Below are 15,139 nucleotides of genomic sequence, written 5' to 3' on the forward strand. Positions count from 1 at the left end.
AGGGGAGATGCAACGGCCACCCATGCTCTCCACGCCATCGCGGTCTTCTCAGCCTTCCTCCAATACGCCTCAACAGCCACCCACTTCCTCGTCGCCTTCGCCCTTTAACAGCCAGCAGAGGCCATTTGCCCCGCCGGGGATGAACATTGCTTCTCAACAAGGCAACAGTCAAACAGCAGGAGCCAGTGGGGCAGCAGCAGGAGCCAGTCTACCAATGGGACTGCAGGGAGGTCTAGGTGGGTAGGCGTAGCGCGGAAAGGCTGTCTGGAGAGCGGCAAGCTGCACTTCAGATTGGATGACGGACGCTCATCCATACTTTCTCCCCTTTGCCTCTTCCTGACAACTCACTATCTATATCCCTCAGGGTCTGGAGCAGCTAGAGCAGGCTTCATGAGCATACCGCCAGGGAATCTGCCATCAGGAACAGGCAGGCCGCTAGGTCAACCATCTCCTGGACTGGGAAGCTTCGGAGCAGGGCGTGGTGGGGCAGGAGGGCCTTCTGCAGGCTCAATGGGCGCCAATTTCCCCTTTGGAGCAGCAGGATCCGGAGCCTTCTCGCAGAACCAATCGCTGCAGCAGCAGTCGCAAGGAAACCTTGATTTGAGCGATTTCCCAGCACTAGGTGCGGGCAACAGCCACCAAGGACAGGCCGAGTGGGGTCAAGGTGAGCTTCTGCGACTGAGCGAGGCTTTTCACAGCAGCTCATCATCTTGAGAGCTGGTTCACTGACCGCATTCCTGTGTTTGTCTCACCCACAGCCTCGAACCTTGCTTCCTCACTGGGAGGAGTAGGAAGCAGAGCGGGAGCGAACGTCTCAGCGGGAGGTTCAGCAGCTCAAGCAGGTGGCAGCTTCAGCAACGACGACTTTCCCGCATTAGGAGCTGCAACGCAGCAAAATGCCAACGGCGGTGTAGCCCAAGCAGCAGCAGCAGCTGAGCAAGCATCGGCAGCCGCTGCTCTGCAACATCAGGCCTCGCAAAGAGAAGCTCATCGGATGGGGCTGCTAAGTGGGGTCAATGGCTCGCCGCAAACGCCGAATAGAGCAGCAGGTAGTCAAGGTCAACCACAGGCTCTCAATGCTGCAAGAGGAGGTTTTGGAGATATGGACAGGGTCAGTAGCGCGAAGGACAGGGCATGCTGCGAAGACAGACACAGGGTCACGTCCCGTTGAGCCTCCCTTCTGATCATGCAGTCTCGGCCCTTCGACCTTGTTTCCCCACAGAATTATGCCACAAAGATTGGAACGGCGCAACCGTCTGGTCTGCCTTCGCTATCAACAAGTACAGGTGGTGCACAGACGTGGGCGCAGCCTTCGGCAGATGGTTCAGGTGCAGGGTCAGCGGCATTGAATGGCGCAACTTCGCGGTCATCACCATCGCAGCAACATCCACCGTCGGCAACGACGCCTGCATCACAGATTCTGTTTTCACCGGCTGACCGCTTTGGTCTAGCTGGTCTGCTGAGGATAATCAAGCTGCAAGCCGGTGGTCCGGGGGCGGGCGGAGCGAACGGCGCCAAGCCGGAAGACGTTGGGATGCTGGCTCTGGGCAGCGATCTGCAGTCGTTAGGTCTGGACGTGGGCAGTGAAGCGTGAGTGTCTCGCAGAAGATGAGATTACAAAGGACAGCCCCAGCTGACGTTGCTAGCCACCCCGCATGCCTATCAGTCCTTTACATACGTCCTTCCACACTCCGTGGTCGAGTGATGCTCATCCCCTGCAACGTTCGCAGATGGCGATGATCGAGCCCGACTTCCACCTCCCCTCGTGCTACAATGTCCAGCCTCCGCCCCCAGCGCAGACAAAGGCGATCAACTTCTCCGACGAGACCCTCTTCTTCATCTTCTACTCCACTCCCCGCGATGTTCTGCAAGAAGTAGCCGCCCACGAGCTGCACCGGCGCAACTGGCGTTTCCACAAGGAATTGCAGCTCTGGCTTACAAAGGAGCCTTCAATGGAACCAACACAGAAGACGCCCATGTTTGAAAAGGGACAGTACATGTTCTGGGACGTGGAGAGTTGGCAGAGGGTTACCAAGAACTTTGTACTCCTTTATGAGCTCTTGGAGGATAGGCCTGGGCAGGCAACGGCTTTGCAGGAAGTGTTGCAGCAGCAGCAGCAGCAGCAGATGCAACAGCAGGCACAGCAGCAGCAGCAGCAACAACATCAACATCATCAACAACACCAGCAGCAGCAGGCACAGCAGGCCACGCCTATTACACCTGGAGGCAGTGGCAATACTGAAGTTACTGCTGGTGGTCGCTGAGATGAGGTGCAGGGGCCGGGAGGGGAGGGGAGGGGGGGGAAGAGAATAGAAGGAGAAACACCAGGTGGGGTGGAGGGGGTTTTAAAGATTGTCCCCCCATTGTTGCAGAGCAGAGCAGAGCAGTTGTAGAGCAGAGCAGAGGTACACTCTGGCAACACACCAAATTCAATCCCTTTTCTGATCCGATCTCACCTAACCTGATCTGATCTGACTTGAACTGAACTGACTCGACTTGACTTGACTTGACTTGAACCCAACCCAACCCAATTGGAACGCAGACTAGACCGGGCTTGTGATCTGAATGGAATGAACGAACGAACGAACGAGGGAGCGCAGCGGAGCGGAGAGAAGGGGTGGAGAAGGGGAGTGAGGCTGGATTTGGGAAGAGTTGACTTCAGGCCAGGCCAGTTCAGGGCAGGGCAGGGCATCGAGCCTCGAGCATCGAGCATCAAGAATCGAGCATCGAGCAGGTGAGAGTCGAGCAGGTGAGAGTCGAGCCTCGAGCAGGTGAGAGTCGAGCCTCAAGCATCGAGTGGGAAGTAGCAGAGGGGCAAAGAAAGAATGTGGCATATCATGTGGGTTCAAATAGAAGAGGAAGAGAGGAAGAGGAAGATGGAGAGGGGCAAAAGGAAGGATCAGAAAAGGGGAGAAGGGAAAAGGGGAATATACAGGTAGAGCGTCTCAAACCTGAGGAAATAGGGAGAGAGGGAGGAAGAAAGAAACGGGTCTTGTGAAGGGAAAGCAACGTGAGAAGCGTCTGGTCGTTTGCGAGCGAGGCGGGCAAGCGAGGTTGAGTTTCCTTTACTTTTCGAGCCGATCCAGACTTGCTTTCATCCATCCTGGAAATGGCATCTCAGAGGGACTTGGGCTCGAGTCTGCCTCGGGCATCATTTCGTCTCGAGTTGCCTCACATCGTGGTCTCATCCTGACAGACTGCAAAGGCAGCGCCTGCCTCCCTCTCCTCCCAGTATCGTCCTATCCGGCAAATTGCCCTGCCTCGCTTGCAGTTGCCGTTCCTTCCAAAGAGCTTAATCACCTCAACTTCCTCCCACAGCCTCGGCCTGGAACCTGGGCTGCGTACGTGCTTGCGCTCGCTCAGAACAAGCAGTCTAGACACATGTCCTCTGCGAGACAGCAGCAGCACATTCCGGCCAGACAGGCGAGACAACCTGTTCCCGAGCCTCCGCCACTCTTTCTCGGCGGTGGTTGCTGGACGTAGACCTGGCCGAGGGAGTAGGAGACAGACATCGGGGGCGCAAATGGGTCAGTATCCCAGTCCTCTACATCTGTAGTGCCCTCTTTTCCCTGCTCTCTTCCCTTGCCTCCGCCTCGCGCTACTCACGGGCTGAGCTTGCGGTTGAGGGTAGTAGCCCTGCTGTCCTCCTCCGTATGCCTGCTGTGGTTGCTGTGGTGGGTAGTAGCCCTGTGAAGCGAGAGAGTGAGGGGATGATCATATCAGCATCAGGGCCCTTCTCCTTCTACTCGGCGCTCTTCCTTCTGAATAGGTCGAGTCGTGAAGCATCCCTCCGATGCAATGCAACTCACTCCCTGGGGTGCGCCATACCCGCCCTGCTGAGGGTATCCTCCCTGTTGGGGGTATTGACCTCCTTGCGGTGGGTAGTAGTTCTGCTGTCCTCCTCCACCTCCGTAGTACTGTTAGGGAAAGCGAAGGTTCACGCCAGAAGAGGATGGGGTGAAATCAGGTCAATGGCTGTACAGATGGTTGAGTGGCGTATGGGACTAAGGCTGGAGGGACATGGGCCCACACATCCTCTAGTGATGATCCTGCTTCCTCGTGGCTACCGAGAAGAGGTTCAAGCCGAGAGCAGCCTGCCAATGCCTTGTCGGGTGGGCTTGCGAGATAGGCTGTCCTCATCCACACTAGGAGGCCATCGTACCACCCCTCGTAACTTCCTTCCGAGCTAAGCCAATCTGGGCAAGACGCTCGCTCTACACTGTGGTCCAGCTGGAGCTATCGCTGTCTGTCCGGTATCAGCAGCAGCTGCTCGACTTGAGTAGAGAATGTCCACCTCGAAGTGCTGCTATGCCACATTGCCTTTTGCCTTCTCCTCCCCGCTTCCCCCAGGACGAGGCGACCAGACCCTACTCACATCCTTGTTGGCCATCTTATCAACTGGATGTCTTCGTGTAGTCAGTAAGTGATACGTTGCGTGAGAGCGTGCGTGCGTGAGTGAGATCTGGAAGTGTATGTGGAAAAGGAGAAAGGAAAGGGGAGGGTGCGATGACCGTGAAGCGTGGAGGTTGGTCATTGTCTCTCTGCGCTCGCCTGTCCCATTCAAGCAAGTGCAGTGCGGTGCAGTGCAGCCTTGCAGCCTTGCAGCCCAGGCGCTTCCTCACCTCTCAGGCCTCTCTCTCTCCCTCCTCTCCCTCAGGCTGAAGCTCAGCACACACGCGCCTCCCCGCCTGCCGATCCGGGCAAAAGGCCAAAGCCAAAGGCCAAAGCCAAAGCCCGAGACCGAAGAACCCGAAGCCTGAGCATGAGCGTACGTTGATTGACCTCTGGCGTCGACGTCGACTGGCGACTTTGCTGCCCCTCTTCGGACTATCGGCGATAGTTGAGCGATACGCTACCATACGATGCTATGCGATGCGAATGCTAAGGTACTTCATCCCACCCCATCTCACCTCCCAGCATCTCCTTTCAGCTAAGCGTACACACACACAGCCAGCCAGCCAGCTCAATCCATCGTCAGCCTAAGCGCACGCACAAGGATCCTAATGGGGAAAGGTGTACTGATGATTGATAGAAAGGGAAAAACAAAATAGGGGACAGAGCAAAGCAGAGCAAAGCAAAGCATGGCGGGGAGGGGAAACACGATGAGATGAGATGAGATGAGATGGAATGAGAGAAAGCGAGGATGAGGTAGAGCAGCAGCATCGACAAGCTCCCGAAGCCAGTTCAGGGAGGGTGTAGAGCGCACCTTACATCTACGATATGTGCAACGGAAACGGATGAGATGGGAGAGGCGGTTGCCATGATCACTTAGCAAAGAAAGGAGGGGGATGGGCAGGGGAAAGCGAAGAGGAAAAGTCGAAAAGAGGGGAAATGGGAGACTTCGCACTGGCGTAGGGAGAATGACGAGGTTACCTGAACCACGAGATTCCCCCTTGGCGAGGGCTAGCCGTCTAGTGTTGCTTTTCCAACGAGTCCAAGGTCCAGTCGCTCTCTACCACTGGCCCTGCTCTACGAGTCAATGGACCACTCGATCTTCAGCACACCCAGATCCATGTCGGCATCAGCCAGTGCGCTAAAGAGACCAGTGGACAGGTCCAACGATTGACTCTCGCATCCTGGGCAAGTGTCGGCAATGGTGGCAGTTTGCGTGTTGCCATTGGCAGTGTTCTTGATCGTCACCTTCTTGCCACAGAGGGAGCTCTTCATCATGCTCTCCGTCACCGCAACAATCATTGCAGAGTCGGAATTGTAGTTGCCACAAGAGCCAGCATTGCCGTCCTGAGTGTACCAGGTGGCCTGACCCTTGTACTCGTACGACCCGCTGCTGGAAGAAGCCGAAGAGGAAGCAGCGGCAGCTGACGACGACGTCGAGCTTGCAGACGACTTGGTGTGCTGACTCTTGGTGGAGCTGGACGAAGCGCTAGAAGTGGGCGCAGCAGTGGAAGAAGAGGCAGAGGACGAAGAAGCGTTGGCAGCGGCCAGCTTCTTAACAGCGGCAGAAGACGTGGCAGCGGCAGACGACGAGGATGAGGCAGAGGAAGACGCCTCAGAAGAAGAGCCGGATGTAGTCTCATCTTCATCTTCGTCTTCGTCATCGCAGTCATCATCGTCGTCATCGTCATCGTCATCATCTTCCTCCTCGCAGTCATCGTCGTCGTCGTCGTCACTAGTGCTGCTAGAGCCAGAGCCAGAACCTGAGCCGGAGCCGGAGCCGGAGCCAGATCCAGAGCCAGAGCCACTGCTAGTGCTAGTGCTAGTGTCACTCGAGCTTCCAGAAGAGCCACTGTTGCCGTCATCGGAGCTGGCAGCGGCAACTTTGTTGTTGGCGACGACAGTCTTGCTTGAGCCGCTGTTGCCACTGCTCGAGTCGCTGCCGTCGTCACTGTCATCATCGTCGTCGTCGTCGGAGGTACTTCCAGAGCCACTAGAGCTGCTGGTAGTCGTCGTCGCAGCTGTATTGTCGTCGTCGTCATCGTCCTCTTCTTCGCAGTCCTCTTCGTCATCGGCCTCAGTAGCGACAACCTTGGACTTGGGGGTGGCAGAGGCAGCGGAAGTTGAGGAAGTCGAGGAGGAAGACGCGTCAGTTGAGCTCGAAGCCTTAGACGAAGAGGTAGCGGTAGAAGTCGAGTTGCCAGTCGAGGTCACAGCGGTGCTAGACGAGTGGTGGCGGTGGGACGTGGAGGTGGCGGTGGAAGTCGAGTTACCGGTCGAGGTCAAGGCAGTGCTGGACGAGTGGTGGTGTGTCGAGGTGGACGTGGCGCTAGTCGAGTTTCCGGTAGACGTGGCACTGTCAGTGGAGGACGAGCCCTTGGAAGAGGTCTTGGTAGAGCTGTTGCCGTCGCTGCTGTCAGTGCTGCTGCTACTTGAAGAGCTAGAGTCGGAAGAAGTAGAGGTCACGGGCAGCTTGTTCCTGCCAAGGGCCTTGCCATCGGCATTCCACCAGTAGATGCCTCGCGCTCGGTCGCTGGCGGATGCGGCAGTCAGGTTGTCGGTGGATGAAGAAGCGGCGGCAGAAGTGGCAGAAGACGATGAGCTTGAAGTGGAAGACGACGAGGCCTTAGACGAGGTGCTGGCGTCGCTCGAGGATGCTTTCGAGCTGGAGCTAGCACGAGAGCTAGAGCTGGAACCTGAACCAGAGCTCCCGTCATCGTCGTTGCCAGAGTCGTCGTCGTTGCCGTCATCATCCTCGTCGACCTCATCGGTCTCGTCGTCGTTGGTCGACGTGCTCTCGCTGCTAGAGCTCGCCTTCGACGCGGCGGCCGAGGTGCTGGTGGCTGGAGAGGCACTAGAAGATCCACTGCTAGTGTCTTCCTCCTCCTTTCGAGGGTGCAAGAGGATGCTGGAGAGTCTCCTCTTGTGCATTCTAGCCGCACCAGCGGGGACTGCATTCCTCTTGATCACATCGTTCTCGTAGGTGCGGCGAGCCAGCTGCTGCTGTTGTTGTTGGGCCAAGGCCTGTTGGGGCGCAAAGGAAGACGCAGCCAATGCCACTAGGGCGAAGGTGAGGGTGAGGGACTTTACGAGAGGTGCCATTGTTTACGAGGCTTCGAGGAAAAAGGGCTTGAAGGAAGGAAGTGCTATTGGAACAGGGAGAGTCGTGGAACGTGTCGTTGAACTTGTATGGGTTGGCTTGCACTTGGCTTGCTGTTTGGAAATGCTCGATCAGATGAGAGCTTTGTGAGTACAAAGGGTTGCTTGAGAAGTCCTGGAAGTGTGGGAGGGAGAAGACGAGGTGAAGATCCGCACAGCAGACTTGACTTCGACTAGGAGATGTGAGGGAGAAAGAGAGAGACGCGAGGGTAGATTCCGTAGAGAGACAGAGGGAGGAGATCCTGGAGACTGGAGGGAAAAGGGAGATGAGAGAGAGGGAGAGAGAAGAGGGAGAGGTGAGTGTGATGTGATGGTAAGAGAGGATGGGAGGAGGAAGTGTACGAACGGGACCTTGTCTGGGTGCGGGTGCTGGTGCCAGCCTGCCTGCCTGCCTGTCAATGTGGGCCATGGCTCCCAGCCAAGACCAAAGCGCAGGGGGGGGGGTTCGGGCAGACGCGATGCTGTGCTCACCGGCTGCCCTGTCTGTCTGCCTGCCTGCCTCACCTCCCTTGCTTGGTTTGCATTGCGTTGCGTTGCTTGCATGGCTACCTGTCACTCTGATGTCCTCGTCTTGTGCCCCTCCTTGTCCCTTGTTTGTGCGATTGGCGGCGTGTCGACTGTAAGGAGGTGCGAGCGCGGGGCTCGGGCGAGAACAACACGGCGCCCCTTGCCGCGCGAGGACACTGGCGGCAAGCCTTGGCGGGCAGGGCGCGCCGGACCCACGCGCCGACCTCCGCGTCTCCCGTTGTGATCCATCGAAAAGGTTTGGCGCCGCCGACAAGGGGAGCAGCAGCAGCAGCGGCAAGAAGATCTGGCCTTGTTCTCCTCCAGTGCTCCCCGCCTCGCTCCTCCGACGCCTCACAACGTTTGTTGATCTCCGGAGAAATGCTGCAGTACCCATTGCTTCCGCCACAGCCTCGACTGCCCCTTTTGGCAACCAGTGCGGCACGTCGTGTCAAGCTCACCCGCCTGCTCCCCTTCGAGCTCAGACCCTGAGTCTGCTTGGCCGATGTCCGCGGCCACCTCGAGAGATGACAAGAGGTAGGCCAGGGCAGCGAGGGCACCTGCCGGACAAGGGCAGGACAGGGCCAAGAACTCATGAGGCTGCAGTATGCACAAGAAGAATCAGACCCTTCCCATGCACTCAGACCAATAGAAAGGCGCCCGGCTCATCGATTACCTCTTGATCGACGCCGCGCAACGCTCCTCCTTAGACGACAGGACCGTATCAGCTTAGCTCTTTGCAGCACCAGCTTCGTGGAGGCGGTCGATGCAGGTCGGGCACAGTGAGAGGGCGGCACATTCGACACAAGCTTCATCTTCATCGGAAATAAGCATCAGGACCAGGACATGACATTGTGAGACAGAAAGTGTAACTTGACATGTTTGCTGGGCGATGTTCTGCACGCATGCAACGGCGAGTTGTCCGTTGGCGTTCAGCCGAGGCACCTGCAGTGGTACAGGATGCCGCAGAGACTCCTCCAGACACGTTTGTGAATTGAAAGTAAGAATTGAGAAACGGTGTAAAATTGTTGGGTCGTGGCGTCGAAGCCAGGGCTGACCGAGGATCAGGTGCTGCGAGATCCTCGCGACCACAACGGAATGCTCCTCCTCGTGCCCAGAGATGTTCACATTCAGTGTCGCGAATCGCGTACACGTGTCGGCCAACGTGTGGTCGACCGAGAACAACTGTCTGGGAACAGTCAGGGGGAGAGTTGGAGACGCCAGCAATTGAACAACACGCTCATCGACGAGGTCCGCTTCGGAGCCGCTGTCGATGAGAGCAAGGAGAAGGCTTTCTCCACGTCTTCTGGCAGTGACTGTCTCTCCGCCAGTGTGAAGTAATCGAACCGAGTACGCTTTGGTACTAGTAGCTTGATGGAAAACAATGAATTCAAGCAGTCGCAGCATTGAGTGCTCAGCTGTTTCTGCTTGGCCAAACCTGTCGCTCAGCATCGTCGTGAAATCTTGCCAAGTAGACAGCCACTCCGGTGCGTCCGGTTCACCGGCTTTGAGTCGCCTCATATGAGGACGCAGCCAATTGGCAGCCGCACCGTCACCCTTGAATTTCATAAACGCTGCCACCACTTTCTGAGGTTCGCTCAAAGATGGTTCGAGGAGAAACATGTTCTCCATGCCCTCAATGAAGTCGTCGACCTCCAGTCGGCTCAACGTCGAGCCGTCGAAGGCGTGTGGTTCCTGAGAACGGATGTCCAGACGGCGCCGGGCGGCCACTGCACTCTGCTGATGCGCTAGAGTTGTAAACACTCTAATGTCGCGAATTGCTTGGACTGGTCGACTCAAGGGTCCGGCGCTGAAATGTGCGGCTTCGTTGACTTGAGCTCGCAGTGACTGAATGACGCTGGTGGAGGGCAAGCCTAATGTAGGTAGAACAATGCCAGGAGAAAGGATAGGGCTTTTGGGAAGCTCAGTACTGTATTGTCCGATTCATAAAGAGGCAGGGGCACCGACAAGCCTCTCGTCACGAGAACCTCCATTCGGGCTTGAGCTTCGCAGAGGATGCTACAGGTGACTCGATAGCGCAGAATCGCGTGGTAGACTTAACAGCGAAGGCTGTGCGCTCATTTCGTGTTGCTGGGGAAAGTGCTGTTACGTCTCTGAACCAAGTCCTCATCGACAGTGATGCTAGCCTTGATCAAGTCGTTGAAATTGGTAAAGTTACGGCCCTCCAAGGCGGCTCTTACGTCGGAATCAAGGTTCAGCTTGAACATCGCCTTCTTGACCTCTTCGGAAAGTTCAATTTGCTCTATCAGTAGCGAGAATTGAATGCAGTACTGGCGAGCAGTGCAGGTCTGTCGTAGCTCTCTGAGCTCCATCATGGTAGTCTCGGTATTGCGAGACTCGCCGAACCTAGAGCTCAGCATGGCAGAAAAGGTTGACCAGGATCGAATCCACTCGGGTGTCGTGTCGTCTCCTTTCTTGAGAAGTCTTGCGTACGGACGTACCCACTTTGCAGCTGCTCCATTGGGCTCAAACTTGGTGACGGCGAGGATTACCTTGTGAAGCTCCGTAAGGCGTGGCTCGAATATGAAGATGCATTCCATGCCATGCACAAAGTCGTCTACCTTGTCTTGGCTGAGACTTGCACCGTCGAGTGGAGTGGGGTCCCCAGGTGTCACGGCGAGGCACTTGCAGGTGGCAGCAGGGGGTTGATTGTCATCGGTAGCGGTAAGTGGTGCAGTGTCGTCATTGGGTTTGACTTGTTGTGACAGTGCCTCAGCCTTGAGTCGTTTCGCCTCAAGGAGCTTGAATTGAGCGGATCGCGTCAAAGCCGCTGAGTTTTCCATGGTCGAAGTCCTCTCAACCTTGTAGGCGTTTTCGAGTTGACGACGAGCTTCGGCCCGTTCTTGCTGAAAGGCTTCATTGATGAGGTGCACAAAAGAGGCTCGGAGGCTGATGTCGCTGCAGTCTTGAGGCTTGTGGACAAGTGCCAGCAATCGGTCGACGAGCAGATTGGGGGACGTCATGGCGCTGGAGAAGGCTCGAGCTTCGTTTGTTTCTCTGCGAGGGGTGATAAAATGAGGGAAAGGAGAGGCGAGGGAGCAGAAGGTGTAATGACATAGATCGATGGGAAATAAGCTGTAGATGAGAAAACCAGAGAAGCAGGAGCTGGTGCTGATCAGAAGGAAGAGTATCGTAGTGAGGTAAGGAAGCAAAGAACGGACATCAGACAGCACGACTGAGCACAAGACGCTCAGGGCACGCTGGCTTGCGGTCAGGGCAAGGAGCCAGGAACGGAGTCGGGCCCTGGCCGCGGCAAAGCGCAACGGTGCGGAGTCAAACGGCTGTATCACATCATCCTGCTTCGCGTCGGAGTGAGTCATCCGCCGAATCGTTCTACCGTCACTCGCACATCACTCAAATGATCACTCGAGACGAAAGAGACTCGAGCACACAGAACTGCAGCTCGGGTTATTGGACTCGTAGGCGTTGTTTCGTGACATCTATCGACGATTTGCACTGCTACATGTCTTGCCCAGCGATACAGCCTGACCCTCTCCCTGACGCTGCCGATCTTTTAATGCTCTCTCGTAGTCCCACCGCCGTGCCTATCAACATGCTGACTGATGTTGACCTCTGAAGTGTTCATCCCCGCCTCGATGTTGTGTTGAGGTGGACCAGAGTTCGCGAGAGAAATTTGTGGGACAGGAGGTGCGGCGTTGCTTGGAGTGTGTGTCCCGCTCTGAGTGTCTGGCTCCACCCTTGCGTGTCCAAGCGTCGGCGAAGGAGTCGTTGCTGCCTCTTCAACTGGCGACTGACAGAATGGACTGAACGTCGCAGGTGTCTCTACCGGCTGAGAATCCCACCTAGCGCTCGACCTGCGACGCCAAGGACGACCAAATTCCGCCGAGTACCTTGGTAAAGTAGTGTCGATCCTGTACTGAGGTAAGCCACCGGTAGGATCACTATGGCGACATCCTGCCGTGCCCAGAGCCAGAGGTCTGGAGAATTGCTCTCGATGACAGTGCACCTCTTCTGCACAGTCGCTTCTCGTCTGAACTTCCACTGTCACTGTGATGTGATCGTCTGGGTCGCCATCACCACGACGTTGACCTCCAGGCATCACGTCGTCGCCCAGCACCGGGACTGCTCGTCGTGGGACCAGACGCATGCTTCGCCTCTCTCTCCGACGTTGCATCTCCTCGGCACTAACCTCCCTCGGGAAGTGTGGCTGTGGCTGGTAGGAAGCAGGCGCCAGTCCCGTACTGGTGCTGGCGTAAGACATATCGCTTCCGTAGTATGCACGGAAGCCGATTCCCATAGGTGCTACACCCTGCATGCCGGTGTGGTAGGCTGAGCTCTGAGGGTAGTGATAGTCTTGACTGATAGGCGGGTAGACGCTCTTGAGGAGAGCTCGCGGTGCCTTTCGAATCCCCAGGAGAGCATTGGAGCCAGCACTGACGACTCTACTTCGGCGCATACCCCCTGTAGACCGTCCACCTGAAGTAGGAGACACCCGATCAAAGTCAGCAAGGAACGCTGGAGAGGACACCGGTCTTGCTCGAGGCATCGTAGAGCTTGGAGATGAAGGATAATACAGCTCGGGATTTGCATTCGCGTAGTAGTCTGGCCCTGGAGATGGTGCTAGAGGGTATGGCTGCACGGTGGCGTAGACTGCTTGGTGAGGAGGAACTGCCTGATTTCTCTCTGCTTCCACCTCCCGTCGGTGAGAAGCCACTACCATTCGGAACAAGCAGACGCTGTTGATATCGGATTGAGAAGAGGATAATGGCCCTCGAAGTCAGCAGGTCTCGTCGTGTGCTGCATCGCCACAACTCACCATAGGGTGCACACTGCGATGCCTATACTGAGTCCAAAGATGACCTGATACATCACCCTCCGTACTTGATCGCTGTAGTACATCTTGGTCTGCCTATGGAAGATAATTCAGGAGAAGGGCGGTGCTGGCGTACAATGTCTCTGCAGCACTTCACGAGATGCAAGCCTTGATTGCGTTCAGCTGCTATCAAGCTCGCAGTCGCGGGATCTTGGAGATATGATACGAATGGGTCAAAGAAATCAAAGGCGTCTCAAGGGCAGACGAGTATGCCAAGAGGCTCTGCAGTTCCAATCAGCACCACCTACAGGGGACAAACGAGTGCCCGGGTCAGGGACGCAGCGGACTTCCTTCTTCCGGTACCTGAACCGCCTTGAATGACTTCGGGTGCTGCCGGCGGGCGGGCGGCCCTGATCAGACCACTTCGCTGCCGCTGACGGCGCGGGCTGCCCTGATCGCCTTGACCTTCACGCTCACAGTAACCCGGCTGTGTTGGTTCAGGATTAAGATAGGATTGCAGCATGACGGTCGAAGCGGTAAGTCCCCAATAGCGAGCAGCGCTCAATCACATCTGATGCCATGCCACTTTCTACATCCACATTGCTTCTCATGCCACATCTTAGATCCTACCCAGCTCCTTGAGCTTGCCGACTAGGGCGTCTACATCCTCTACCTTTGCTCCTCCCTCCCTCTTGGGTGGCTCGGCCACCTTGAGCACCTCGAGTCTGGGCTTAGCGTCTTCCTCCAGGCCCAGGTCCTTGAGCGAGTACTTCTTGAAGGGCTTCTTCTTGGCCTTCATGATGTTCGGCAGCGAGGCATAGCGGGGCTCTGTAGAAGGAAAAGGAAAAGAGGGATCGTGTATGAGAGGGGCGCAGGAGTGAGTCTCGCCCATTCGACATTGTCGGTCCTCCCTGCTCCACCCGCCTGTCCAGTCCGCCACTCACCGTTCAACCTCAGATCCGTGGTCATGACAAATGGCAATGTAGTCTTGACGATGCCCAATCCACCGTCCACCTCCCTGGTGATCTGCACCTCCTCACCCTTCTCCAGCTTGCCCAAGAATTCCAGCTTCGAGGCAAAAGTAGCCTGAGGCCAATCAAGCCTAGCCGCCAGCATCTGACCAGTCTGAGAGGCATCATCATCAATGGCCTGTTTGCCCATGATGACCAGTCCCACTTCTTCCTCCTCGCCCGCCTTTTTGATCACGGCTTGTAGGATCTTGGACACGGCGAGGGGCTCGAGCGGACCACCGAGGGAGTTGTCGGGGATTTCTACGTGGATAGCATCATCGGCGCCCATGGCCAGGGCGGTACGGAGAACATCGGCGCTCTTGGCCGGTCCAGCAGAAACGGCCGTCTAGTGGGTGAAGAGCGTAGGCAGAGTACTCGAGCATGTGTCAGTCTTTTTCTCTTCTGCAGTCCATTCAGCTCTGATTGCCTCTCCTATAACGGCGACTCACAATCTTCGAAACGGCCTCCTTGTGCTTCTCCCTAAGCCTGACTGCCTCTTCCACAGCAATCTCATCAAAGGGGTTCATTGCATGCTTGACATTTGTGTCCACTCCCTTTCCATCAGAAGCCACTCGAATCTTGACGGCATAATCAATGGTCCGCTTCACAGGAACCAGGATACGCAGAGCAGAGGAGATGGGTGTAGGACGCATCATGGTGGCTAGAGTGCCGTGCATGGTTGTCTGTATATGCTGGGAGGTACGATGAAGAAGGAGGAAGAGATGCTGTAGATGCTAATGCGTATGCTGTGCAAGATATGTCCCAGAATGAGAATGATCACAGCTAGCTGCTTGCTTGAGGTGGGTAAGGTAAGGTGGTGGTGGTGGTGGTAGGAGGTGAGGTGCAAGCGGAGGCTAGTCTTCCTGGTCCGGATCTGGGCTGCACCTCGCGGCTGATGCACTCCAGAACGGATTTCATGCGGAACCGGCCGGAGACTCATTCACACGCAACGCCCCGCTCACCCGGCCAGCCAGCCCATGCCTCACCAGCTTCCGTTCCGACCAAAAGCCGCCCTTCGCCAAAGGGACCCGAACAGTCAGCGGGCGGCGAAGCGAGGCTCACGATACGCCGTGTCACTCAATGTTAGGTACACTCGATCTCTACTATGACATTGATTACAATTACAGCAGATGACGCGAAGTCTAAGACGATGAGAGCATCTCGCACCATACAGCAAGGAAGTGAGATCGACGGAGTAAGTGAGACGAAGCGATGGAGCTGACTATAGCTATCGCCTCAACGTTGTGGCTTGGAAATCGTCAATGGTCCGCGAGACCAA

General features: G+C 56.4%; 5 protein-coding genes across 5 annotated transcripts; 3 read left to right on the forward strand and 2 right to left on the reverse strand.

Annotated features, from left to right (window-relative positions):
• The first annotated feature begins 162 nt into the window (after nucleotides 1–162).
• Nucleotides 163–1,219, forward strand: BCV69DRAFT_283790 (hypothetical protein). Its single transcript, XM_025492820.1, has 2 exons — nucleotides 163–664; nucleotides 759–1,219. Exons 1-2 carry the CDS (start codon nucleotides 391–393, stop codon nucleotides 1,169–1,171), a joined length of 687 nt encoding a protein of 228 aa, XP_025346844.1. The 5' UTR covers nucleotides 163–390; the 3' UTR covers nucleotides 1,172–1,219.
• Nucleotides 1,187–2,264, forward strand: BCV69DRAFT_250547 (hypothetical protein; the record flags this gene model as incomplete). The annotated part of the gene is made up of 2 exons (XM_025490387.1): nucleotides 1,187–1,590; nucleotides 1,667–2,264. The coding sequence occupies 2 exons, from the start codon at nucleotides 1,187–1,189 to the stop codon at nucleotides 2,262–2,264; spliced, it is 1,002 nt and encodes a 333-aa protein (XP_025346845.1).
• A 1,151-nt stretch (nucleotides 2,265–3,415) lies between these two features.
• Nucleotides 3,416–4,333, forward strand: BCV69DRAFT_29127 (hypothetical protein). Its single transcript, XM_025493745.1, has one exon. It carries the CDS (start codon nucleotides 3,654–3,656, stop codon nucleotides 4,188–4,190), a length of 537 nt encoding a protein of 178 aa, XP_025346846.1. The 5' UTR covers nucleotides 3,416–3,653; the 3' UTR covers nucleotides 4,191–4,333.
• A 1,136-nt stretch (nucleotides 4,334–5,469) lies between these two features.
• Nucleotides 5,470–5,769, reverse strand: BCV69DRAFT_250421 (barwin-like endoglucanase; the record flags this gene model as incomplete). The annotated part of the gene is made up of 1 exon (XM_025490384.1): nucleotides 5,470–5,769. A coding segment is annotated over one exon (300 nt), but the record flags the coding sequence as incomplete, so codon positions are not given.
• Nucleotides 5,770–13,450: 7,681 nt separating this feature from the next.
• On the reverse strand, nucleotides 13,451–14,673 carry BCV69DRAFT_283796 (electron transfer flavo protein, beta subunit). The gene is made up of 3 exons (XM_025492821.1): nucleotides 14,310–14,673; nucleotides 13,795–14,206; nucleotides 13,451–13,678 (listed from the first exon to the last, which is right to left on the reverse strand). The coding sequence occupies exons 1-3, from the start codon at nucleotides 14,535–14,537 to the stop codon at nucleotides 13,470–13,472; spliced, it is 849 nt and encodes a 282-aa protein (XP_025346848.1). The 5' UTR covers nucleotides 14,538–14,673; the 3' UTR covers nucleotides 13,451–13,469.
• Between the last annotated feature and the right edge of the window lie 466 nt (nucleotides 14,674–15,139).

This window comes from Pseudomicrostroma glucosiphilum (assembly GCF_003144135.1).
Source record: "Pseudomicrostroma glucosiphilum strain MCA 4718 unplaced genomic scaffold BCV69scaffold_10, whole genome shotgun sequence".
NCBI lineage: Eukaryota > Fungi > Basidiomycota > Exobasidiomycetes > Microstromatales > Microstromataceae > Microstroma > Microstroma glucosiphilum.